Genomic DNA, 19,863 nt, shown 5'->3' with positions numbered 1-19,863 from the left:
TTAGATTAAATACTCCAAATAAAATGCAGTGTGTCACACACACTGAAATTGAAAATACAAAATAAAGTGCAGCTTCTTCCCTTTGACCTTAAATGACAAAATTAAGTTCACACACTTGTCTCCCTGGACAAGAACTGCGTGTGACAGTTTGAACACTTCACTGAATGTATGTAGAAAAGTAAAATATGTCTATGCATACATATTGCAGAAGCACTTGTGTGCTCTCTTTTCCTTTGGAATCCAAAATACTTCCAAACATCTGCCTTAAAGTTCGAGGGCGTCTCTAGTTTAAGTTTACCTTCCATGCTTGCTTGTTTTGTTTTGGGGGTTTTTCAGCTCCACTGCCTCACTGCAACAGCCGGGGAAAAACAAGAAGAAGAGTGCAAACGCCTTGCAGTGAGGTAGCGGCACAGCGACACCTGGCGGAGCGGAGGTCGCACTGCATTTACAGTCCGTCTAAAAAACATGATTTTTTATTTTTATCGATATTCAAACTTTGAGTATCGATATTGAATCGGAAGAGAACGTATCGCGATGTATTGCTATATCGATATTTTTGCCCACCCCTACTTGTTACCAGTACTAATAAAGTACTGCGATACCAATTGAATGAAATCGGTACTATACTGCCTTTGAAAAGTACTAGTACCGTTCTTTCATCTAAATGCTGCTGTGTGGCGTTGACTACAGAGCCTAGACGCATGATGTTGTGTGTCAAAATGCACACACAAAGTGCATACAAGCAATATGGCAAAATGGCAAAAAAACGACAATTCTGCTGGTCAATAAAGAGGGTGGTGAAGCGCATTAAGGATGTATTTGGGCTTCAAAACCAACGATAAAGGTGACACTTTAAACAAGGAAGCGCCCCGCTTCAAGTGTTGCTTTAAAACAACCTCCTTAGTGGCCTACTGTTTAGAATGTCCGCCCTGAGATCGGTAGGTTGTGAGTTCAAACCCCGGCAGTCATACCAAAGACTCAAAAAATGGGACCCATTGCCTCCCTGCTTGGCACTCAGCATCAAGGGTTGGAATTGGGGGTTAAATCACCCAAAATTATTCACGGGCGCGGCCACCACTGCTGCTCACTGCTCCCCTCACCTCCCAGGGGGTGAACAAGAGGATGGGTCAAATGCAGAGGACAAATTTCACCACACTTAGTGTGTGTGACAAACACTGGTACTTTACTTTAACTTAACTAAAACACACCACGCCAAATGTGGCGATTAGTATTGCCAACTTTTGCGTCAAACTGGGGTAAACATTTACATAATAAGCACAAGGAGTTATAAAGAGTGACAGGTAATAATGTAGATGTTACACCTGTCCTGCTGTTCACTCCGGTGCAGACCGTAGAAGAGGAGCGCAGGGGAGACGTTCCCTTCAGTTCACTTTACCTTGCAATGGGTCTGCTAAGATCCGCTTTCCGGGCAGAATTCGAGGCTGCCGATTTTTGATAATCCGGTTGCTTTATTGTTAGTTTTGCAGGACACAGTTTGCGTGCTCCTCTCTCTCTGTACTCGCCCACTCACTCACTGACGTCACTCAGCCAACACGTTGACATTCTCGCAAACACACATACTACTCTCAAAAGTCAACAGCTCCTCTGTTGTGCATATGTAAATACATAGACATGCACACAGCTGCTCTGCTTGATGCCAAATATTTGCGGAGTTAAGACCGACCATCTAATGTGGCTACAATTTGTGTTTTATCTTTAACAATGTGTGTTTTACCTGCTACATGGCTTATCTGGGCACATTTATCCATCGTTTTGTTGTTAGTAATTACTAATAATTGTATTTTTCTTAAAGGGGAACATTATCACCAAACCTATGCAAGCGTCAATATATACCTTGATGTTGCAGAAAAAAGACCATGTATTTTTTTAACCAATTTCCGAACTCTAAATGGGTGAATTTTGGCAAATTAAACGCCTTTCTGTTTATCGGTCTTTTAGCGATGACGTCAGAACGTGACGTCACCGAGGTAACACACCCGCCATATTCATTTTCACATTACAAACACCGGGTCTCAGCTCTGTTATTTTCCGTTTTTTCAACTATTTTTTGGAACCTTGGAGACATCATGCCTCGTCGGTGTGTTGTCGGAGGGTGTAACAACACTAACAGGGAGGGATTCAAGTTGCACCACTGGCAAGAAATCTGCCGCCAGACCCCCATTGAATGTACCAGAGTGTCTCCACATTTGACCGGCGATGCTAAGACAGACATGGCACAGAGATGTATGGATAACCTGCAGATGCATTTGCAACGATTAAGTCAACGAAATCACAAAGGTGAGTTTTGTTGATGTTGTTGACTTATGTGCTAATCAGACATATTTGGTCACGGCATGACTGCCAGCTAATCGATGCTAACATGCTACGCTAATCAATGCTAACATGCTATTTACGCTAGCTGTATGTACATTTGAAACTAGATACCCACTTTTAATGCGAAACAAACACTTACCAATCGACGGATTTAAGTTGCTCCAGTGTCACAAGATGCGAAAGTCCTGATCGTTTGGTCTGCACATTTTACCGGCGATGCTAATAAGGCAGCCATGCAATGGGCCACTTCATTAGGTACACCCACGCTATGGCCGAATAGCGTCAGTAGCTATTCGCTCAATAGCTTCAATTTCTTCTTCAATTTTATTTTCGCTATCTGCCTCCATACTCCGACCATCTGTTTCAATACATGCGTAAACTGTTGAATCGCTTAAGCCGCTGAAATCCGAGTCTGAATCCGAGCTAATGTCGCTATATCTTGCTGTGGTAACCACCATGTTGTTTGTATTGGCAGCACTGTATGACGTCACAGGGAAATGGAAAGTGGTTTCGAAGATAGCGAAAATAAGGCACTTTAAAGCTTTATTTAGGGATATTCCGGGACCGGTAAAATTTTGAAAAAAACTAAAAAAAATACAACAAGCCACTGGGAACTGATTTTTATTATTTTTAACCCTTTTGAAATTGTGATAATGTTCCCCTTTAAAGTACAGACCAAGATTGGCAACCATAAATTATGAAACATTTAATATAATGTAAATAAGGATTGTTTATTATATTCTAATCTAATCCTTGATTATGGCAGACTATAGGGAATATGGAAAGTTGTAAATTGTTCTTTGAGTGCAACAAGAAAAACAATGTGTTTAATGCCCTTTAGTTTATATTTGAACCTTCTAAAATTGTTCTTTGAGTACAATAAGAAACATAAGTTTATTGTATTGCAAGATTTTCTGTTAAAATAAAGCCAAAATTGACCCGCTTTCGTAATTCCCTTTATTTGGAAAAGTATCGATATACATTTTGGTACCTGAAAAAAATATTGGTATCGGGACAACCCTAGTTCTAAATAATGTATTATTTTTGTTACAAGCATTTTTCAGTCCCTTTGTAATCTATCCATGGTTGATTTGTATTATTTTGCTTCTAACTCATTTGTTTTCATGGAGAATGTTTGCCATAAAGCGTCATGAAAGTACCGAAAAAATTACCATTTGCTTTATTTACATTATTTTCACTCTACACATTGTCCCAACTTTGTTGTCTTAGATCATTTGTTTAAAACATTGATACTTTTATCCGTGCATAGAGTGCAAAGTGGAGCCTTACTTTACATTTAAGCGTTTTTTATATGGCATTATTGCTTTGTTGACATTAAAAATTGCAACATTAATTAGAGGCAATATGGCTGCGAAAGTGTTTGTTTCCTTGCTGACGGTGTGTAGTCTGCAACCGGACGTGCTTGGTGGTTGGTGAAGAACCCCTAGGAGGGCAAGCCACACACTAACCAAAAGTAAATAAATAACTTCCTACCATTAACGCAACTTCTTAAACAGGTGCGGTTGAAAACGGATGGATGGATTAAAAATGCATGAGAATGTTTAATATTTTGAACATTATTTTTAACACTGTGATTACAAGTGGAATTATTCATTACTTATCGTGTTAAACAATGTCAGCTCAGATTTATCCGAGAGCCAGACGCAGTCATCAAAAGAGCCATAGGTTCCCTACCCCTGGGTTAGAGTGTCCGCCCTGAGATCGGTTGGTTGTGAGTTTAAACCCCGGCAGAGTCATACCAAAGACTATAAAAATGGGATCCATTACTTCCCTGCTTAGCTCTCAGAATCAAGGGTTGGAATTAGGACTGGGCGATATATCGATATACTCGATACATCGTGGGTTTGTCTCTGTGTAATATAGAAAATGATTATATTGTGATATTCGAGTATACGTTCTCACACAGTTGCTTTTAGCTGCTGGCATTACACTGCATGCGTTTCCCACGCTATCTTGTCTGTCCTCACAGACAGAAAGCGCACCTTCTTACATACGTCACGTCATACATCACATACGTAGCAGCATGGGTAACGTTAGCGGTGATGCAAGTGGTAATACGAGAGAAAGAAGGTGCAAATCTGGTACCAAATGAAAGAAGAATTCATTCCCAAGAAAAACAGCAGGGTGTCCATCGTCTGGCGGTGGTTTGGCTTCAAGCGGGAATATGTCGAACAGAAAACCGTATTTTGTCAAGTATGCGGCAAAAGCGTTGCTACCAAAAATAGCACTACTGCTAATATGTAGCATCATTTCAAGGGTCACCTGCTAGAGAATGAAGAGTGCTTAATCTGCATGTAAACATCTCCATTTGGTGCCACACATACACACCATCAAAATGCCGAGGCAAACATTTCCAGATCAACACCGTATTAAAAAACAGTCAACAACAAAAGGAGATCATGTCCGCAGGAACCTACCACATAGCAAAGGACTAACAATTTTTGATTTCCTATTATGCAGCTCATTTTTATTTGACACTTATTGAAATATCTTGTGTGACATCATGCATAAAAGTGCACTTTATTTGCTTTAAATTATTGTAGTGGCGTTCTGTAAAAAAAAGTGCACTTTAAATTTTGTGTCGTTATGATACGTCATCTTAGTGACATCATGCACAAAAGTGCACTAATAGCTTGTTTTAAAATGTCTCTGACAATCTTGCACTTTCTGTTTTGAAATGACATGAATGTTTGTGCCACTGCTTAATAAATACAGTTTCAATTGACTTAGTTGTGATTTCCCTCTCTGCATGAAAGTTTAAAATGAGCATATATTAATGCAGTATGAACAAGAATGTTTTAATGTAGGCACATAAAATCATCATACTGCTGTGATTATATGTATCAAGTGTTCATTCAAGGCTAAGGCAAAATATTGAGATATATATCGTGTATCGCAATATGGCCAATAAATATTGAGATATTAAAAAAAGGCCACATCGCCCAGCCCTAGTTGGAATTGGGGGTTAAATCACCGAAAAAATTATTCCAGGGCGCGGCACCGCTGCTGCCCACCGCTGCTGCCCACCGCTACCCTCACCTCCCAGGGGGTGATCAAGGGGATGGGTCAAATGCAGAGGGCACCTAGTGTGTGTGTGTGTGTGTGTGTGTGACAATCATTGTTACTTTAACATTGAAAACATCGTACTACACCAAAATGTGTCTACCACCGTCAGGCCTGGAACCAATTAGCCGCGATAAACAAGGGACGACTGTACCATTAAAAAACGCAAACTCACCCAAGCCGCAGCGGAGTCCCTCGATTTGCCTCGTTGGGGTCCAGCAGGGTCGAGGACTCCTCCAGGAGCGTGGGGTCCTCCATCTGCAGGAGAGTCCATTAACAGTAAAAAAGAAAAGAATATTAAACAAAAAAAGTAGACGGTTAATTTCTAAACTCTGAGATGTCTGGTTGAATGATTAACCTCCTTAACATCTTGTTAAGCCTCGTTAAAGACAACTTAACATCTGTGGTTAGTGGAGCAATGGAGCGGGGTGTACATTGCTACTTTCTCCACTGTGTCCTAGCCTGCATGTTTTGTTTCTGTTTCTGTTTCTCGAGCTCACCTCGTCGAAAAACTGCTGAGTGCGCCGCAGAATGTGCTTGAGCTCGGTCAGCTCCAGGAAGTTCTTTTTCAGGGCTTCCTGGTTGGTGTTTATTTCCTTCAGCTCGTTCTCCAACTTCTCAAAAGTGGCCTGCGGGCGAGTCAGGCAGGAAGTGAACAAACCGATCTTGGCAGCCTAGTAGAGATGGGCAAGGTACCTCCAAGTCGATCATGTCTCTCGGGAAGGGGACTTCGGGGTTCTCTCCGGTGTCGACTATTGGAATATTGGCCTTCTTGATCTCTTTCTCCACAAACCCTGACAATCAGAAAATGGCAGCGATACAATAAAAACTTGAAACTTGAGGAGCAAGCCGCCCCAATTAAATAACACATCGAAAAACAAAGGGCTTAAAGAGAAGGAACAAATAAGATACCGTTTTGGGAGTTTTGAGTACTGGCAGGTACTCATCTGATACTTTTATTATTTTGTAGTGTGAAATGTTCGAAAATACTTAATCAAGCGAAATTACTAAAACACTTATTAGTGATTCCCAAAGCCCAAAAAAAGTCTGCGGGCTATAGAGCGTTTTCCGTTCGGGCTCCAGTACTCTGGAATGCCCTCCCGGTAACAGTTCGAGATGCCACCTCAGTAGAGGCATTTAAGTCTCACCTTAAAACTCATTTGTATACTCTAGCCTTTAAATAGACTCCCTTTTTAGACCAGTTGATCTGCCGTTTCTTTTCTTTTTCTTCTATGTCCCACTCTCCCTTGTGGAGGGGGTCCGGTCCGATCCGGTGGCCATGTACTGCTTGCCTGTGTATCGGCTGGGGACATCTCTGCGCTGCTGATCCGTCTCCGCTTGGGATGTTTTCCTGCTGGCTCCGCTGTGAACGGGACTCTCGCTGCTGTGTTGGATCCGCTTTGGACTGGACTCTCGCGACTGTGTTGGTTCCATTATGGATTGAACTTTCACAGTATCATGTTAGACCTGCTCGACATCCATTGCTTTCCTCCTCTCCAAGGTTCTCATAGTCATCATTGTCACCGACGTCCCACTGGGTCATTATTGTCACCGATGTCCCACTGGGTGTGAGTTTTCCTTGCCCTTATGTGGGCCTACCGAGGATGTCGTAGTGGTTTGTGCAGCCCTTTGAGACACTAGTGATTTAGGGCTATATAAGTAAACATTGATTGATTGATTGATTGATAAAAAAACAAGAGCAGGTATAAAAACACTAACCTATTTATTATTAAACAGTCAGTAATAGACTTATGCTGTCTTTAAGTCAAAGTGAAGTCATATGGGGTTTTTTTGGCGACACCATAAATAATTACGCTAATGATGCAGTAGGTTGAATGATGCAGACACGTTTGTTACGGGATACTTTCTAATACATTTCTGCCTTGCAAACTTTGTACTTGTAAGTAATATGCAACTATCGTTATTTGATAATTATTTGTTGTTTTAGACTGCAATATTTATATTTACATTTATTACATATTTCTAGCGTTAGTGCTATTGTTTGCATAGCTGTTGTGTAGCTGCGAGCTCCTAGAAGCCTATAGCCTACCATGTTTACCTTTTGTAAATGACTTGACTAAAATATGTGATAAGACGAACCTTGTGTGCTTACTGGAGGACATTTAGATGTTAATTGGCTGTTCAGCTTTGCAGGAATAAACCCACTGCAGAACTGCTTGTATCAGAGCTCTTATATCAGAGATCTTTTTTAATTGTTTTTTATTTTTTTATCAGAGATCTTAAATGCAAGCCCATATATTGTTTTTTTGCTGACATTGGACCGTATTTGATATCAATATCCAATTGGGACAACCCTAGAAAAAAATGTTGCTGGTTATATAATTATAACCTACGTAATTTTATATTAACATACACAATATATGACAATGTACATAGTATAATAATCCATTATTAATATATATATATTTCATTTATAATCAATATTAGTATTGTGTAGTTACATGTTTGTTTTTAGTATTTTTTTTTGTTATATTATTACCTTATTTACTTATAAAAAAAACTGTTTCATAATCTTAAACCTTTTCATACAATTTTCTTTACTTGAAAAAACATCTTGGTTACTGTAAAAATATGCAATTTTTGTGTTAATGAGAGTATATTCTCATAACATATTTTTTTCGTAAAACGACTCCTACATTAATGAAATATTAGTCTAGTAAAAATATGACGCCCCCATATATATTACAATTGTGTATCATTTTGTGACTTTTTCGTTTTTTCATTAAATTACAACTTTATTCTCATTAACTTGCAATTCTAGTAAAATTCAGATTTTTATTATGACATTTTTCTCATATGGTGTATATTTTTGGGGTACTTTTGAGTGTGCCCTTGATACTTCTATGTTTGTATTAATGTTGAAATAAATGTCTTCCTCTCCTAAATATTTTTGAAGATACTTTAACCATCTGATGTTCAAAGAACATGAAATAAAATTAACTTAAAGGGGAACATTATCACAATTTCAAAAGGGTTAAAAACAATAAAAATCAGTTCCCAGTGGCTTGTTTTATTTTTTGAAGTTTTTTTCAAAATTTTACACCTCCCGGAATATCCCTAAAAAAAGCTTTATTTGATCCCTGTGACGTCATACAGGGCTGCCAATACAAACAACATGACGGTTACCACAGCAAGATATAGCGACATTAGCTCGGATTCAGACTCGGATTTCAGCGGTTTAAGCGATTCAACAGATTACGCATGCATTGAAACAGATGGTCGGAGTTTGGAGGCTGATAGCGAAAACGAAACTGAAGAAAAAAATTGAAGCTATTGAGCGAATAGCTATTGACGCTATTCGGCCATAGCGTGGGTGTACCTAATGAAGTGGCCCATAGCATGGCTGCCTTATTAGCATCGCCGGTAAAATGTGCGGACCAAACGATCAGGACTTTCGCATTTTGTGACACTGGAGCAACTTAAATCCGTCGATTGGTAAGTGTCTGTTTTGCATTAAATGTGGGTATATAGTTTCAAAATGCACATACAGCTAGCGTAAATAGCATGTTAGCATCGATTAGCTGGCAGTCATGCCGTGACCAAATATGTCTGATAAGCACATAAGTCAACAACATCAACAAAACTCACCTTTGTGATTTCGTTGACTTTATGGTTGCAAATGCATCTGCAGGTTATCCATACATCTCTGTGCCATGTCTGTCTTAGCATCGCCGGTAAAATGTCCAGACACTCTGGCAAATTCAATGGGGGTCTGGCGGCAGATTTCTTGCCAGTGGTGCAACTTGAATCCCTCCCTGTTAGTGTTGTTACACCCTCCGACAACACACCAACGAGGCATGATGTCTCCAAGGTTCCAAAAAATAGTCGAAAAAACGGAAAATAAGAGAGCTGAGACCCGGTGTTTGTAATGTTTTGAAAATGAAAATGGCGGGTGTATTACCTAGGTGACGTCTTGTTCTGACGTCATCGCTAAAAGACCGATAAACAGAAAGGCTAAACGTTTAATTTGCCAAAATTCACCCATTTAGAGTTCGGAAATCGGTTAAAAAAATACATGCTCTTTTTTTCTGCAACATCAAGGTATATATCGACGCTTGCATAGGTTTGGTGATAATCTTCCACTTTAAACTGGAAATCACAATAAATTCTTTACAATTCATGTAGACCAGGGGTGCCCATTACGTCGATCGCGATCGACTGGTCGATCTCGGAGGGTGTCAGTCGATCTCAAGCCAGGCATTAAAAAATAGACATAAAAATGAGCAATCATCAATCATACCAAGACTTCACTTTCGTCAGTTGTTTGACATTCTCGGCACCCGAGGATCTTGTGAGATGACGCTGGCTGCTGCGAGCTCATATTTAAGAAAAAAATCACTAACAGGGCGGACGCAGAGAAACACATTTTATTTCTAGAGACTCCGTACCTACTGTGAAAACTCTAAAGACCGACTGCACAGTTCCTGTCTTCACCATAAAAGACCTGTTTCAGCCTGCCTGTGCTAACAAAATAAGAGTCTCAGAAAGCTAGCGTGCACAAGCTAGCAAGCTACGGAGTTTGATGCCAATGTATTTCTCCCCCCCCCTCAGCGACCGCTTTCTCACTTGCTTGCCCACCCACTCACTGACGTCACTCACCTGCTGCCGGACATTAAAGGGCCACACACATATGCTACTCTCATAAAGTGTTTAAAAACGAGTATGCAAGTTGGACAAATGAGATGCCAAATCCAACCACTTTCATGTGGTATTGGACGGAAAGGAGGACTTTTTTTTCCCTCCATTTGAAAATGCGGACGTTATCAGCACCACTGTCTGATTCCAATCAATGCAAGTCATCAGAATCAAATACACCAACTTATATTCTTGTCTTCATGAAAGAAAGGAATCTATGTGTGTTAAACATGCTTGTATTATCATTAAACACCATTAACTTGTTAACAAAAATGTCTCTTTCATAAATAAATAAATATAAATTATAAATAGGAATGAGGTAGATCTCCTCGACTTGGTCAATTGAAAAGTATCTCGCCTGCAGAAAAAGTGTGAGCGCCCCTGATGTAGACTCACTCAGTTTGCGATCCATTTCCTCACATCGCCGCACCTCATTGACAAACTTGCGCTGGAAGACGTTAACGTCAGGGTTTAACTGCGAGAGAATCAAGCAAAAGGTGTTAAATATGAAGCAAAATATGTTATTTTATGGCTGTGCTCCATCATGTGCTCAAACAGACTTTCTTTCAGTATGTGAGGATACGACATGACCGCTGGGGATGCCCTCTAACTCAACTCTCTAGTATAATACTTCTCTCAAGCGTCTTTGGGGATGGAAGTTCTCGCGTGAGGAACAAAGAGTCAGCTGGGAGCACATGATGGAGATGACGATCAAGAGACTCACATCGCGGAACTGCACCATCCCAATCTCTCCCAGTTCGCTGACGCAACAGTAGGCCGCTTCTGACTGCAGGAAGAGCTGAGCCAGCGTCATCTCCTCGCTTCTGAAGAGTTCCCCCATAACGGCGGGTGGTCGCGAGTGCCTCCTGGTAACCTGCAAGAAATCCCAAACAGTTATTCCACCCCGTTCTTAATGGTGAAACTCTCTTGTGTAGCACGGTGGTGTGACGCTCACTAATTATGTAGGCCAATATCAACTATGTGTGCAGTTTGGCACAAGCGTGAGAGGGCTGACATGTGATGGCCAAAGGACAGAAAATCCGGTTGCCTTCACGCTGATCCCATGATCGGTGTAGGAATGCGGTTACGCTGGCATAGACTAATAGCACAATGCAAATAGAGATTGAACAAAGCAAGTGCTATTAAAGGGTTGAAGGCAAAGATTAATTTCTGCCATTTCTGGGATGCCAGGCAATGAAAACAAAGCATTTCTCAGTTCACAGGACAGTGTTTTTCAACTGTGAGATACAGTCTGGTGTGCCTTGGGAGATTATCTACTTTCACCTATTTGGGTTAAAAATATTTTTTGCAAACCAGTAATTCTAGTCTGCAAATTATGTGTTGTTGTTGAGTGTCGGTGCTGCCTAAAGCTCGGCAGAGAAACCGTGTAATACTCTTCCATATCAGTGGAGCGTTTTCTATTCGAGCTCCAGTACTATGGAATGTCCTCCCGGTAACAGTTAGAGATGCTACTTCTTGGGTACTGATTAATGTGAAGGGCTACCAGTTTGATACACACTTAAATAAATTGCCAGAAATAGCCAATTTACTAAATTTACCTTTAACTCTATGTTATTATTAATAATTAATGATATTTATCTTTGTGGAAACACTGATAACCTTAATGATTTCTCACAATAAATATATATTGTTGATGACATGTTTTAAATAGGTTAAAGTCCAATCTGCACTTTGTTAGAATATATTAACAAATTGGACCAAGCTATATTTTTAACAAAGACAAATCATAATTTCTTCTAGATTTTCCAGAACAAAAATTTTAAAAGAAATTCCAAAGACTTTTAAATAAGATTTAAATTTGCTTCTACAGATTATCTAGATTTGCCAGAATATTTTTTTTTAATTTGAATCATGATAAGTTTGAAGAAATATTTCACATATATTCTTTGTCGAAAAAACAGAAGCTAAAATGAAGAATTAAATAAAAATGTATTTATTATTCTTTACAATTAAAAAAATAAATGCACTTGACCATTGATTTAAATTGTCAGGAAAGAAGAGGAAGGAATTTAAAAGGTAAAAAGGTATATGTGTTTGAAAATCCTAAAATAATTTTTAAGGTTGTATTTTTTCTCTTAAATTGTCTTTCTGAAAGTTATAAGAAGCAAAGTAAAAAAAGAAATGAATTTATTTAAACAAGTGAAGACCAAGTCCTTAAAATATTTTCTTGGATTTTCAAATTCTATTTGAGTTTTGTCTCTCTTAGAATTAAAAATGTCAAGCAAAGCGAGACCAGCTTGCCAGTAAATAAATTACATTTTAAAAATAGAGGCAGCTCACTGGTAAGTGCTGCTATTTGAGCTATTTTTAGAACAGGCCAGTGGGCTACTAAGCTGGTCCTTACAGGCTACCTGGTGCCCACGGGCACCGCGTTGGTGAACCCAGGACTGGACTCTCACAATATTATGTGAGATATTATGTTTCACAATATTATGTTAGACCCACTCGATGTCCATTGCATCTGGTCTCCCCTAGAGTGGGGGGGTCACCCATAACTGCGGTCCTCCCCAAGGTTTCTCATAGTCATTCACATTGACATCCCGCAGGGTTGTGAGTTTTTCCTTGCCCTTATGTGGGCTCTTAACAGAGGATGTCGTTGTGGCTTGTGCAGCCCTTTGAGACACCTGTGATTTATGGCTATATAAATAAACATTGATTGATTGAGTAGGTGGCAGCCGGTAGCGAATTGCTTTGTAGATGTCGGAAACAGCGGGCGGTAGTGTGAAGGTAAAAAGGTGTCTAATGCTTAAACTAAAAATAAACAAATGGTGAGTGCCCCTAAGAAAAGGCATTGAAGCTTAGGGAAGGCTATGCAGAACAAACTAAAACTGAACCGGCTAGAAAGTAAACAAAAACAGAATGCTGGACGACAGCAAAGACTTACTGTGGAGCAGAGACGACATCCACGATGTACATTCGAACATGACATGACAATCAATAATGTCCACACAAGGAAGGATAAAAATAACTGAAATAAAGTATTGAGTGCTAAAACAAAGTAGATGTGGGAAGTATTGCACAAATGAAGACCTGAAACTGCTACAGAAAAATACCAAAAAAAAGAGAAAAAGCCACCAAAATAGGAGCTCAAGACAAGAACTAAACCACTACACACAGGAAAACAGCAATAAACTCGAAATAAGATGTGTCAGGTCATGGCAGTTGACCTACTTTGAGAAAAGAGCTACACACCCCGTTTCCATATGAGTTGGGAAATTGTGTTAGATGTAAATATAAACGTAATACAATGATTTGCAAATCATTTTCAACCCATATTCAGTTGAATATGCAACAAAGACAACATATTTCATGTTCAAATTGAAAAAATTTTTTTTTTTTGCAAATAATCATTAACTTTAGAATTTGATGCCGGCATCATGTGACAAAGAAGTTGGGAATGGTGGCATCAAATACTGATAAAGTTGAGGAATGCTCATCAAACACTTATTTGGAACATCCCACAGGTGTGTAGGCTAATTTGGAACAGGTGGGTGCCATGATTGGGTATAAAAACAGCTTCCAAAAAAAATGCTCAGTCTTTCACAAGAAAGGATGGGGCGAGGTACACCCCTTTTTCCACAACTGCGTGAGCAAATAGTCAAACAGTTTAAGAACAACGTTTCTCAAAGTGCAATTGCAAGAAATTTAGGGATTCCAAAATCTACGGTAAATAATATTATCAAAAGGTTCAGAGAATCTGGAGAAATCACTCCACGTAAGCAGCATGGCCGGAAACCAACATTGAATGACCGTGACCTTCGATCTATCAGACGGCACTGTATCAAAAACCGACATCAATCTCTAAAGGATATCACCACATGGGCTCAGGAACACTTCAGAAAACCACTGTCACTAAATACAATTCGTCGCTACATCTGTAAGTGCGAGTTAAAGCAAAACCATTTATCAACAACATCCAGTAACGCCGCCGGCTTCCCTGGGCCCGAGGTCATCTAAGATGGACTGATGGAAAGTGGAAAATTGTTCTCTGGTCTGATGAGTCCACATTTCAAGTTGTTTTTGGAAATATTCAACATTGTGTCATCCGGACCAAAGGGGAAGCAAACCATCCAAACTGTTATTGACGCAAAGTTCAAAAGCCCGCATCTGTGATGGCATAGGGGTACATTAGTGCCCGAGGCATGGGTAACTTACACATCTGTGAAGGCACCATTAATGCTGAAAGGTACATACAGGTTTTGGAACAACATATGCTGCCATCTAAGCGCCGCCTTTTTCATGGACGCCCCTGCTTATTTCAGCAAGACAATGCCAAGCCACATTCAGCACGTGTTACAACAGTGTGGCTTCAGAAAAAAAGAGTGCGGGTACTTTTCTGGTCCGCCTGCAGTCCAGACCTGTCTCCCATCAAAAATGTGCGGCGCATTATGAAGCGTAAAATACGACAGCGGAGACCCCGGACTGTTGAACGACTAAAGCTCTACATAAAACAAGAATGGGAAAGAAGTCCACTTTCAAAGCTTCAACAATTAGTTTCCTCAGTTCCCAAACATTTGAGTGTTGTTAAAAGAAAAGCTGATGTAACACAGTGGTGAACATGCCCTTTCCCAACTATTTTGGCACGTGTTGCAGCCATGAAATTCTAAGTTAATTATTATTTGCTAAAAAAAAAAAAAAAAAGGTTTATGAGTTTGAACATCAAATATCTTGTCTTTGTAGTGCATTCAATTGAATATGGGTTGAAACAGATTTGCAAATCATTGTATTCCGTTTATATTTACATCTAACACAATTTCCCAACTTATATGGAAACAGGGTTTGTATATTGATGCATGCTTGGTTATGGTTCAAAGTCATATCCAACAATTGTGACGACGACTCTTTACTGTCAACTGAGTTTCGTTTTTTAATGATTTCTGCTGGTGGTGTGCCTCCGGAATTTTTCAACGCAAAAAAATGTGCCTTGGCTCAAAAAAAGAGGTTGAAAAACACTGCCACAGGAGGTGCCATAACCACCTTGTAGGAGGAGGGAAAAAAGGACAACCCAGGTCTTATCTGTGGATTACAAGATGAACATGTGATCTGAAGCACCGTTAAAGGCCTACTGAAACCCACTACTACCCACCACGCAGTCTGATAGTTTATATATCAATGATGAAATATTAACATTGCAACACATGCCAATACGGCTTTTTTAGTTTCCTAAATTGCAATTTTAGATTTCCCGCGAAGTATCCTGTTGAAAACGTCGCGGAATGATGACGCTTATGTTGACGCGTATTTGTGACGTTATTGGTTGGAGGGGACATTTAAGCCCAGCACCACTTATGGCTAAAAGTCGTCTCTTTTCATTGCATAATTACACAGTATTCTGGACATCTGTGTTGCAGAATCTTTTGCAATTTGTTCAATTAATAATGGAGACGTCAAAAAAGAATGCTGTTGGTGGAAAGCAGTAGATTGCAGCTGCCTTTAGCAACCGAAACACAGCCGGTGTTTCTTTGTTTGTTGTGAAGCTTTAACACAGAGCGGTCAAGCGAACATGTTTCTCTACCACATGTCAACCAATTGTGCTATTAAGTCGGCTCTTACCGGAGACTTCAGCGGATTATGCGACCTCCTCCTGCAGCTGTCAAAAAGGCAGCTGTGATCGTGGCTTCGAGCTCTATTGGCTTCTCTCAGAGACACTGGCGTTCAACGCAGCCTTCCGACTTTCAGGTATGACTTTATAATCTCACTAAAACACTATTCAATCCAATCCAATCCACTTTATTTATATAGCACATTTAAACAACAATAACGTTTCCAAAGTGCTGCACAGCCATGTTAAAAACAATATTATGCTCCACCAATGACTGAATAAAACAAGAAATGAATAAAAATAAAAACAATAAAAACAATATAAAAACAAATATGATTAAAAACTATTTTAAAGGGTAAAATCAATTAAAACAGTAAAATAAAAATAAAATTGTATAAAAAAACACAGAGGACAACAGAGGACAGAGGACCACACAACTCACGTAGTGTTAAAAGCCAAAGAATAAAAGTGGGTCTTAAGACGAGACTTAAAACACTCCACTGTGGAAGCAGTTTGAACATGGAGCGGCAGAGGGTTCCAGAGCTTAGGGCCGACCACAGAGAAGGCCCTGTCTCCCCTGGTCTTAAGTCTGGTCTTGGGCACCACGAGCTGGAGCTGGCTATTAACACAATAAGAAGATAAGGGATTTTGCAGAATTATCCTAGTAAATGTGTCTAATTACATCTGAAACGCTCCCGCTGCCGCCGGCTGGAGCCATCGCCTTTTCTTTTTTTTTTTTTGGTGCTTCACTCTTACTTTCCTCATCCACAAATCTTTCATCCTCACTCAAATTAATGGGGAAATTGTCGCTTTCTCGGTCTGAATAGCTCTTGCTGCTGGAGGCTATGATTATAAACAATGTGAGGATCCCTACAACCTGTGACATCACGCGCACATCGTCTGCTACTTCCGGTACAGGCAAGGCTTTTTTATTAGCGACAAAAAGTTGCGAACTTCATCGTCGATGTTCTCTACTAAATCCTTTCAGCAAAAATATGGCAATATCGCGAAATGATCAAGTATGACACATAGAATGGACCTGCTATCCCCGTTTAAATAAGAAAATCCCATTTCAGTAGGCCTTTAAATGTAGAATATATTTATATTATTCATATCTTATATATATAATATATGTTGTATATTATTTATTATTATTATTGTCTATTGTGATTGAACTGTGGTGCTGAATTTCCCCCAGGGATCAATAAAGTACTTTCTATTCTATCTATAATCACCTTGTAGGAGGAGGGGAAAAAAGGACTACCCAGGTCTTATCTGTGGATTACAAGAGGAGCATGTGATCTGAAGCACCGTTAAACCTCACTACTCTTTTGATTTCAGCATGCAACTTCACCATAAAGCCCCTATTCGCTTAGTCCAAATGTTGACTTTAACAGGAAGTGGACACATTCTGCACAGCTAATTTCCCAGTAAATCGCAATAATGGGGATTATATGCATACAATGGTGTGTGGATGTGAGTGTGAATGTTGTCTGTCTATCTGTGTTGGCCCTGCGATGAGATGGTGACTTGTCCAGGGTGTACCCCGCCTTCCGCCCGATTGTAGCTGAGATAGGCACCAGCGCCCTCCGCGACCCCGAAAGGCAATAAGCGGTAGGAAATGGATGGATACATACAATGGCGGTAGTAGAGATTCCCAGTAAGCTATTGATGACTTTTTAACACTTCAAGCACACTTGAAAGCGTATATTTGGGGAAGCGTTTTTGACATCTAGAACACAAGATGACGTAACGCAGTTGATAAAAACATGCGTGGCTAATTGGCTTTGTTTTGCTAGCATAAAGTTAAGCACCTGTTCATCGTTGTTGAACCTTCAAACTTCTTTTTTATAACTACATATTTTTTTTTGCTGTAGTTTTTTTTAAAGCGCTGTACTTACCGAGTAAATTGGGATGTTATCGTCTGCCTTTCAGTCCTGTTTGTTATTATAGACGTTTTAGTGGCGAAGCAGAGAGGAGCGGAGCGTCCATTTGTCAGCGAAAAGCACTCAGGGCGGAAGTAGAATTGTCGGTCACGTGACCACCTCTTTTATATAGTCGTTCACGCCCATGTAACTGAGGTAAAAAAATTAAAAATATAAAAAAATTAAAACAGTCAGTAAAGATTAGAAAACTAATTTTACCAGCTTGGCACATAAGTATTACTCATTGCATTTTTTATTTTTTTTATTTTATAACTTGATTTGCGTACGTCCAAGATCCGTGTCGTAAACAGTGGACACAAATAACAGTAATTATGCTTCTCCCATCTCCGTGGAATTTTGCATGGCGGGACAAACACACATAGACAACACTCACAGACAAGCGGCATAAAAATGGATGGATGGATGGAATTTAACGAATACGTCTTTGTCTTATTTTGAAGGCTCATACCGGTAAAGCACGTACTTGGTCACGTGACCACCTCTTTTAAAAATCACGCCCTTCCAACTGAGGTAAAAAAAAAATGTCAGTAAAGATGAGAAAACTAATTTACCAGCTTGGCACATAAGTATTACTTATTGGATTTTTTATTTTTTATTATTATTTTTTTGTTGAGTTGTGAACGCTCAAGATTTGTGTCGTAAACAATTGACACAAATACCAATGATTATGCTTCTCCCATCTCTGTGGAATTTTGCACCGCAGAGCAAACACACATTGACAACATTCACATTCACAGACAAGAGGTATAAAATTGATGGATGGATGGATGGAATTTAGCAAATACGTCTTTGTCTTATTTTGAAGGCTCATACCGGTAAAGCACAATGCCAAGCACGTACTTGGTCACGTGACCACCTCTTTTAAAACCACGCCCATTCAACTGAGGTTAAAAAAAATGTCAGTAAAAATTAGAAAACTAATTTACCAGCTTGGCACATAAGTATTACTTATTGTATTTTTGATTTTTTATTATTATTATTTTTTTGTTGAGTTGTGAACGCTCAAGATTTGTGTCGTAAACAATTGACACAAATACCAATGATTAGATGGATTAGATTATATAGCACTTTATTTATTCCGTCAGGAGAGTTCCTTCAGGAAAATTACAATTTTCAGCACAATCCCATTCAAGATCAGACAAACATTACAGGGAGACAGAACAGGATCGCTGACGGGTCTGCCGGCTTCCAGCGCCCCTTACAAAAAAGATGACATACATGTAAACAGCGGGGGGGATGGGAGAAAAGAATGGAAGATTAAACTAAAATTAAATTAAAAAAAAAAAAAAAAATTATGCTTCTCCCATCCCTGTGGAATTTTGCATCACAGGGCAAACACACATTGACAACATTCACATTCACAGACAAGAGGTATAAAATTGATGGATGGATGGAATTTAGCAAATACGTCTTTGTCTTATTTTGAAGGCTCATACCGGAATAGCACTATGGCAAGCACGTACTTGGTCACGAGACCACCTCTTTTAAAAATCACGCCCTTCCAACCGAGGTAAAAAAAAAAACATTTTAAAAATGTCAGTAAAGATGAGAAAACTAATTTACCAGCTTGGCACATAATTATTGCTTATGTGATTTTTTAAATTATTTTTTTGTTGTTGTTGAGTTGTGAAAGCTCAAGTTTGTGTTTAACAGTGGACACAAATACTAGTGATTATGCTTCTCCCATCTCCGTGGAAGTTTGCATCGAAGGACAAACACACACAGACAACATTCACACTCACAAACAAGTGGTATAAAATGGAAGAATGGATGGAATTTAGCGAATACGTATTTGTCTTATTTTGAAGGCTCATACCGGAAACGCACGTATGTGACCTCCTTTAAAATCACGCCCATCCAACTGAGAGTAAAAAAAGATGTCAGTAAAGATTAGAAAACTAATTTACCAGCTTGGCACATAAGTATTACTAATGTGATTTTTTTATTTATTTATTTATTTTTTTTTAATTGCGAACGCTCAAGAATTGACACAAATACCAATGATTATGCAAGATGACACACATATCAATGGTAGTGCTTCTCCCGTCTCCTTTTCAGACATGTGGGATTTTGAATCGCAGAGCAAAGACACATAGACAAGATTCGCACTCACTGACAAGCGGTATAAAATGGATGAATGGACGGAATTTAGCGAATAGGTCTTTGTCTTATTTTGAAGGATCATACCGGAAAAGCACAATGTGGTCACGTGACCACCTCTTTTAAATAGTCATTGACGCCCATCCGACTAAGGTAAAACAATGAATAAATAAAACATGT

General features: G+C 39.3%; 1 protein-coding gene across 4 annotated transcripts in view; it reads right to left on the bottom strand.

Moving 5' to 3' along the window:
• atp6v0a1a (ATPase H+ transporting V0 subunit a1a) overlaps window positions 1-19,863 on the bottom strand; it is a 50,076-nt gene that overhangs the window by 26,340 nt on the left and 3,873 nt on the right. For 2 of the 4 annotated variants that reach the window (XM_061905333.1, XM_061905336.1), the window contains 5 exons: window positions 10,799-10,948; window positions 10,471-10,549; window positions 6,115-6,212; window positions 5,919-6,047; window positions 5,594-5,676 (listed from right to left, as the gene is read on the bottom strand). In XM_061905333.1, the coding sequence (XP_061761317.1) occupies window positions 5,594-5,676; window positions 5,919-6,047; window positions 6,115-6,212; window positions 10,471-10,549; window positions 10,799-10,915 (506 nt within the window). In that variant the 5' untranslated portion in view covers window positions 10,916-10,948. Of the gene's footprint in view, window positions 1-5,593; window positions 5,690-5,918; window positions 6,048-6,114; window positions 6,213-10,470; window positions 10,550-10,798; window positions 10,949-19,863 lie in introns of those variants that run through there. The other 2 variants (XM_061905332.1, XM_061905334.1) reach the window with 1 other exon arrangement.

The sequence above is a fragment of the Nerophis ophidion genome, linkage group LG07 (genome assembly GCF_033978795.1).
Source record: "Nerophis ophidion isolate RoL-2023_Sa linkage group LG07, RoL_Noph_v1.0, whole genome shotgun sequence".
Classification (NCBI taxonomy): domain Eukaryota; kingdom Metazoa; phylum Chordata; class Actinopteri; order Syngnathiformes; family Syngnathidae; genus Nerophis; species Nerophis ophidion.
This window is presented reverse-complemented; position numbering and strand designations above follow the sequence as displayed.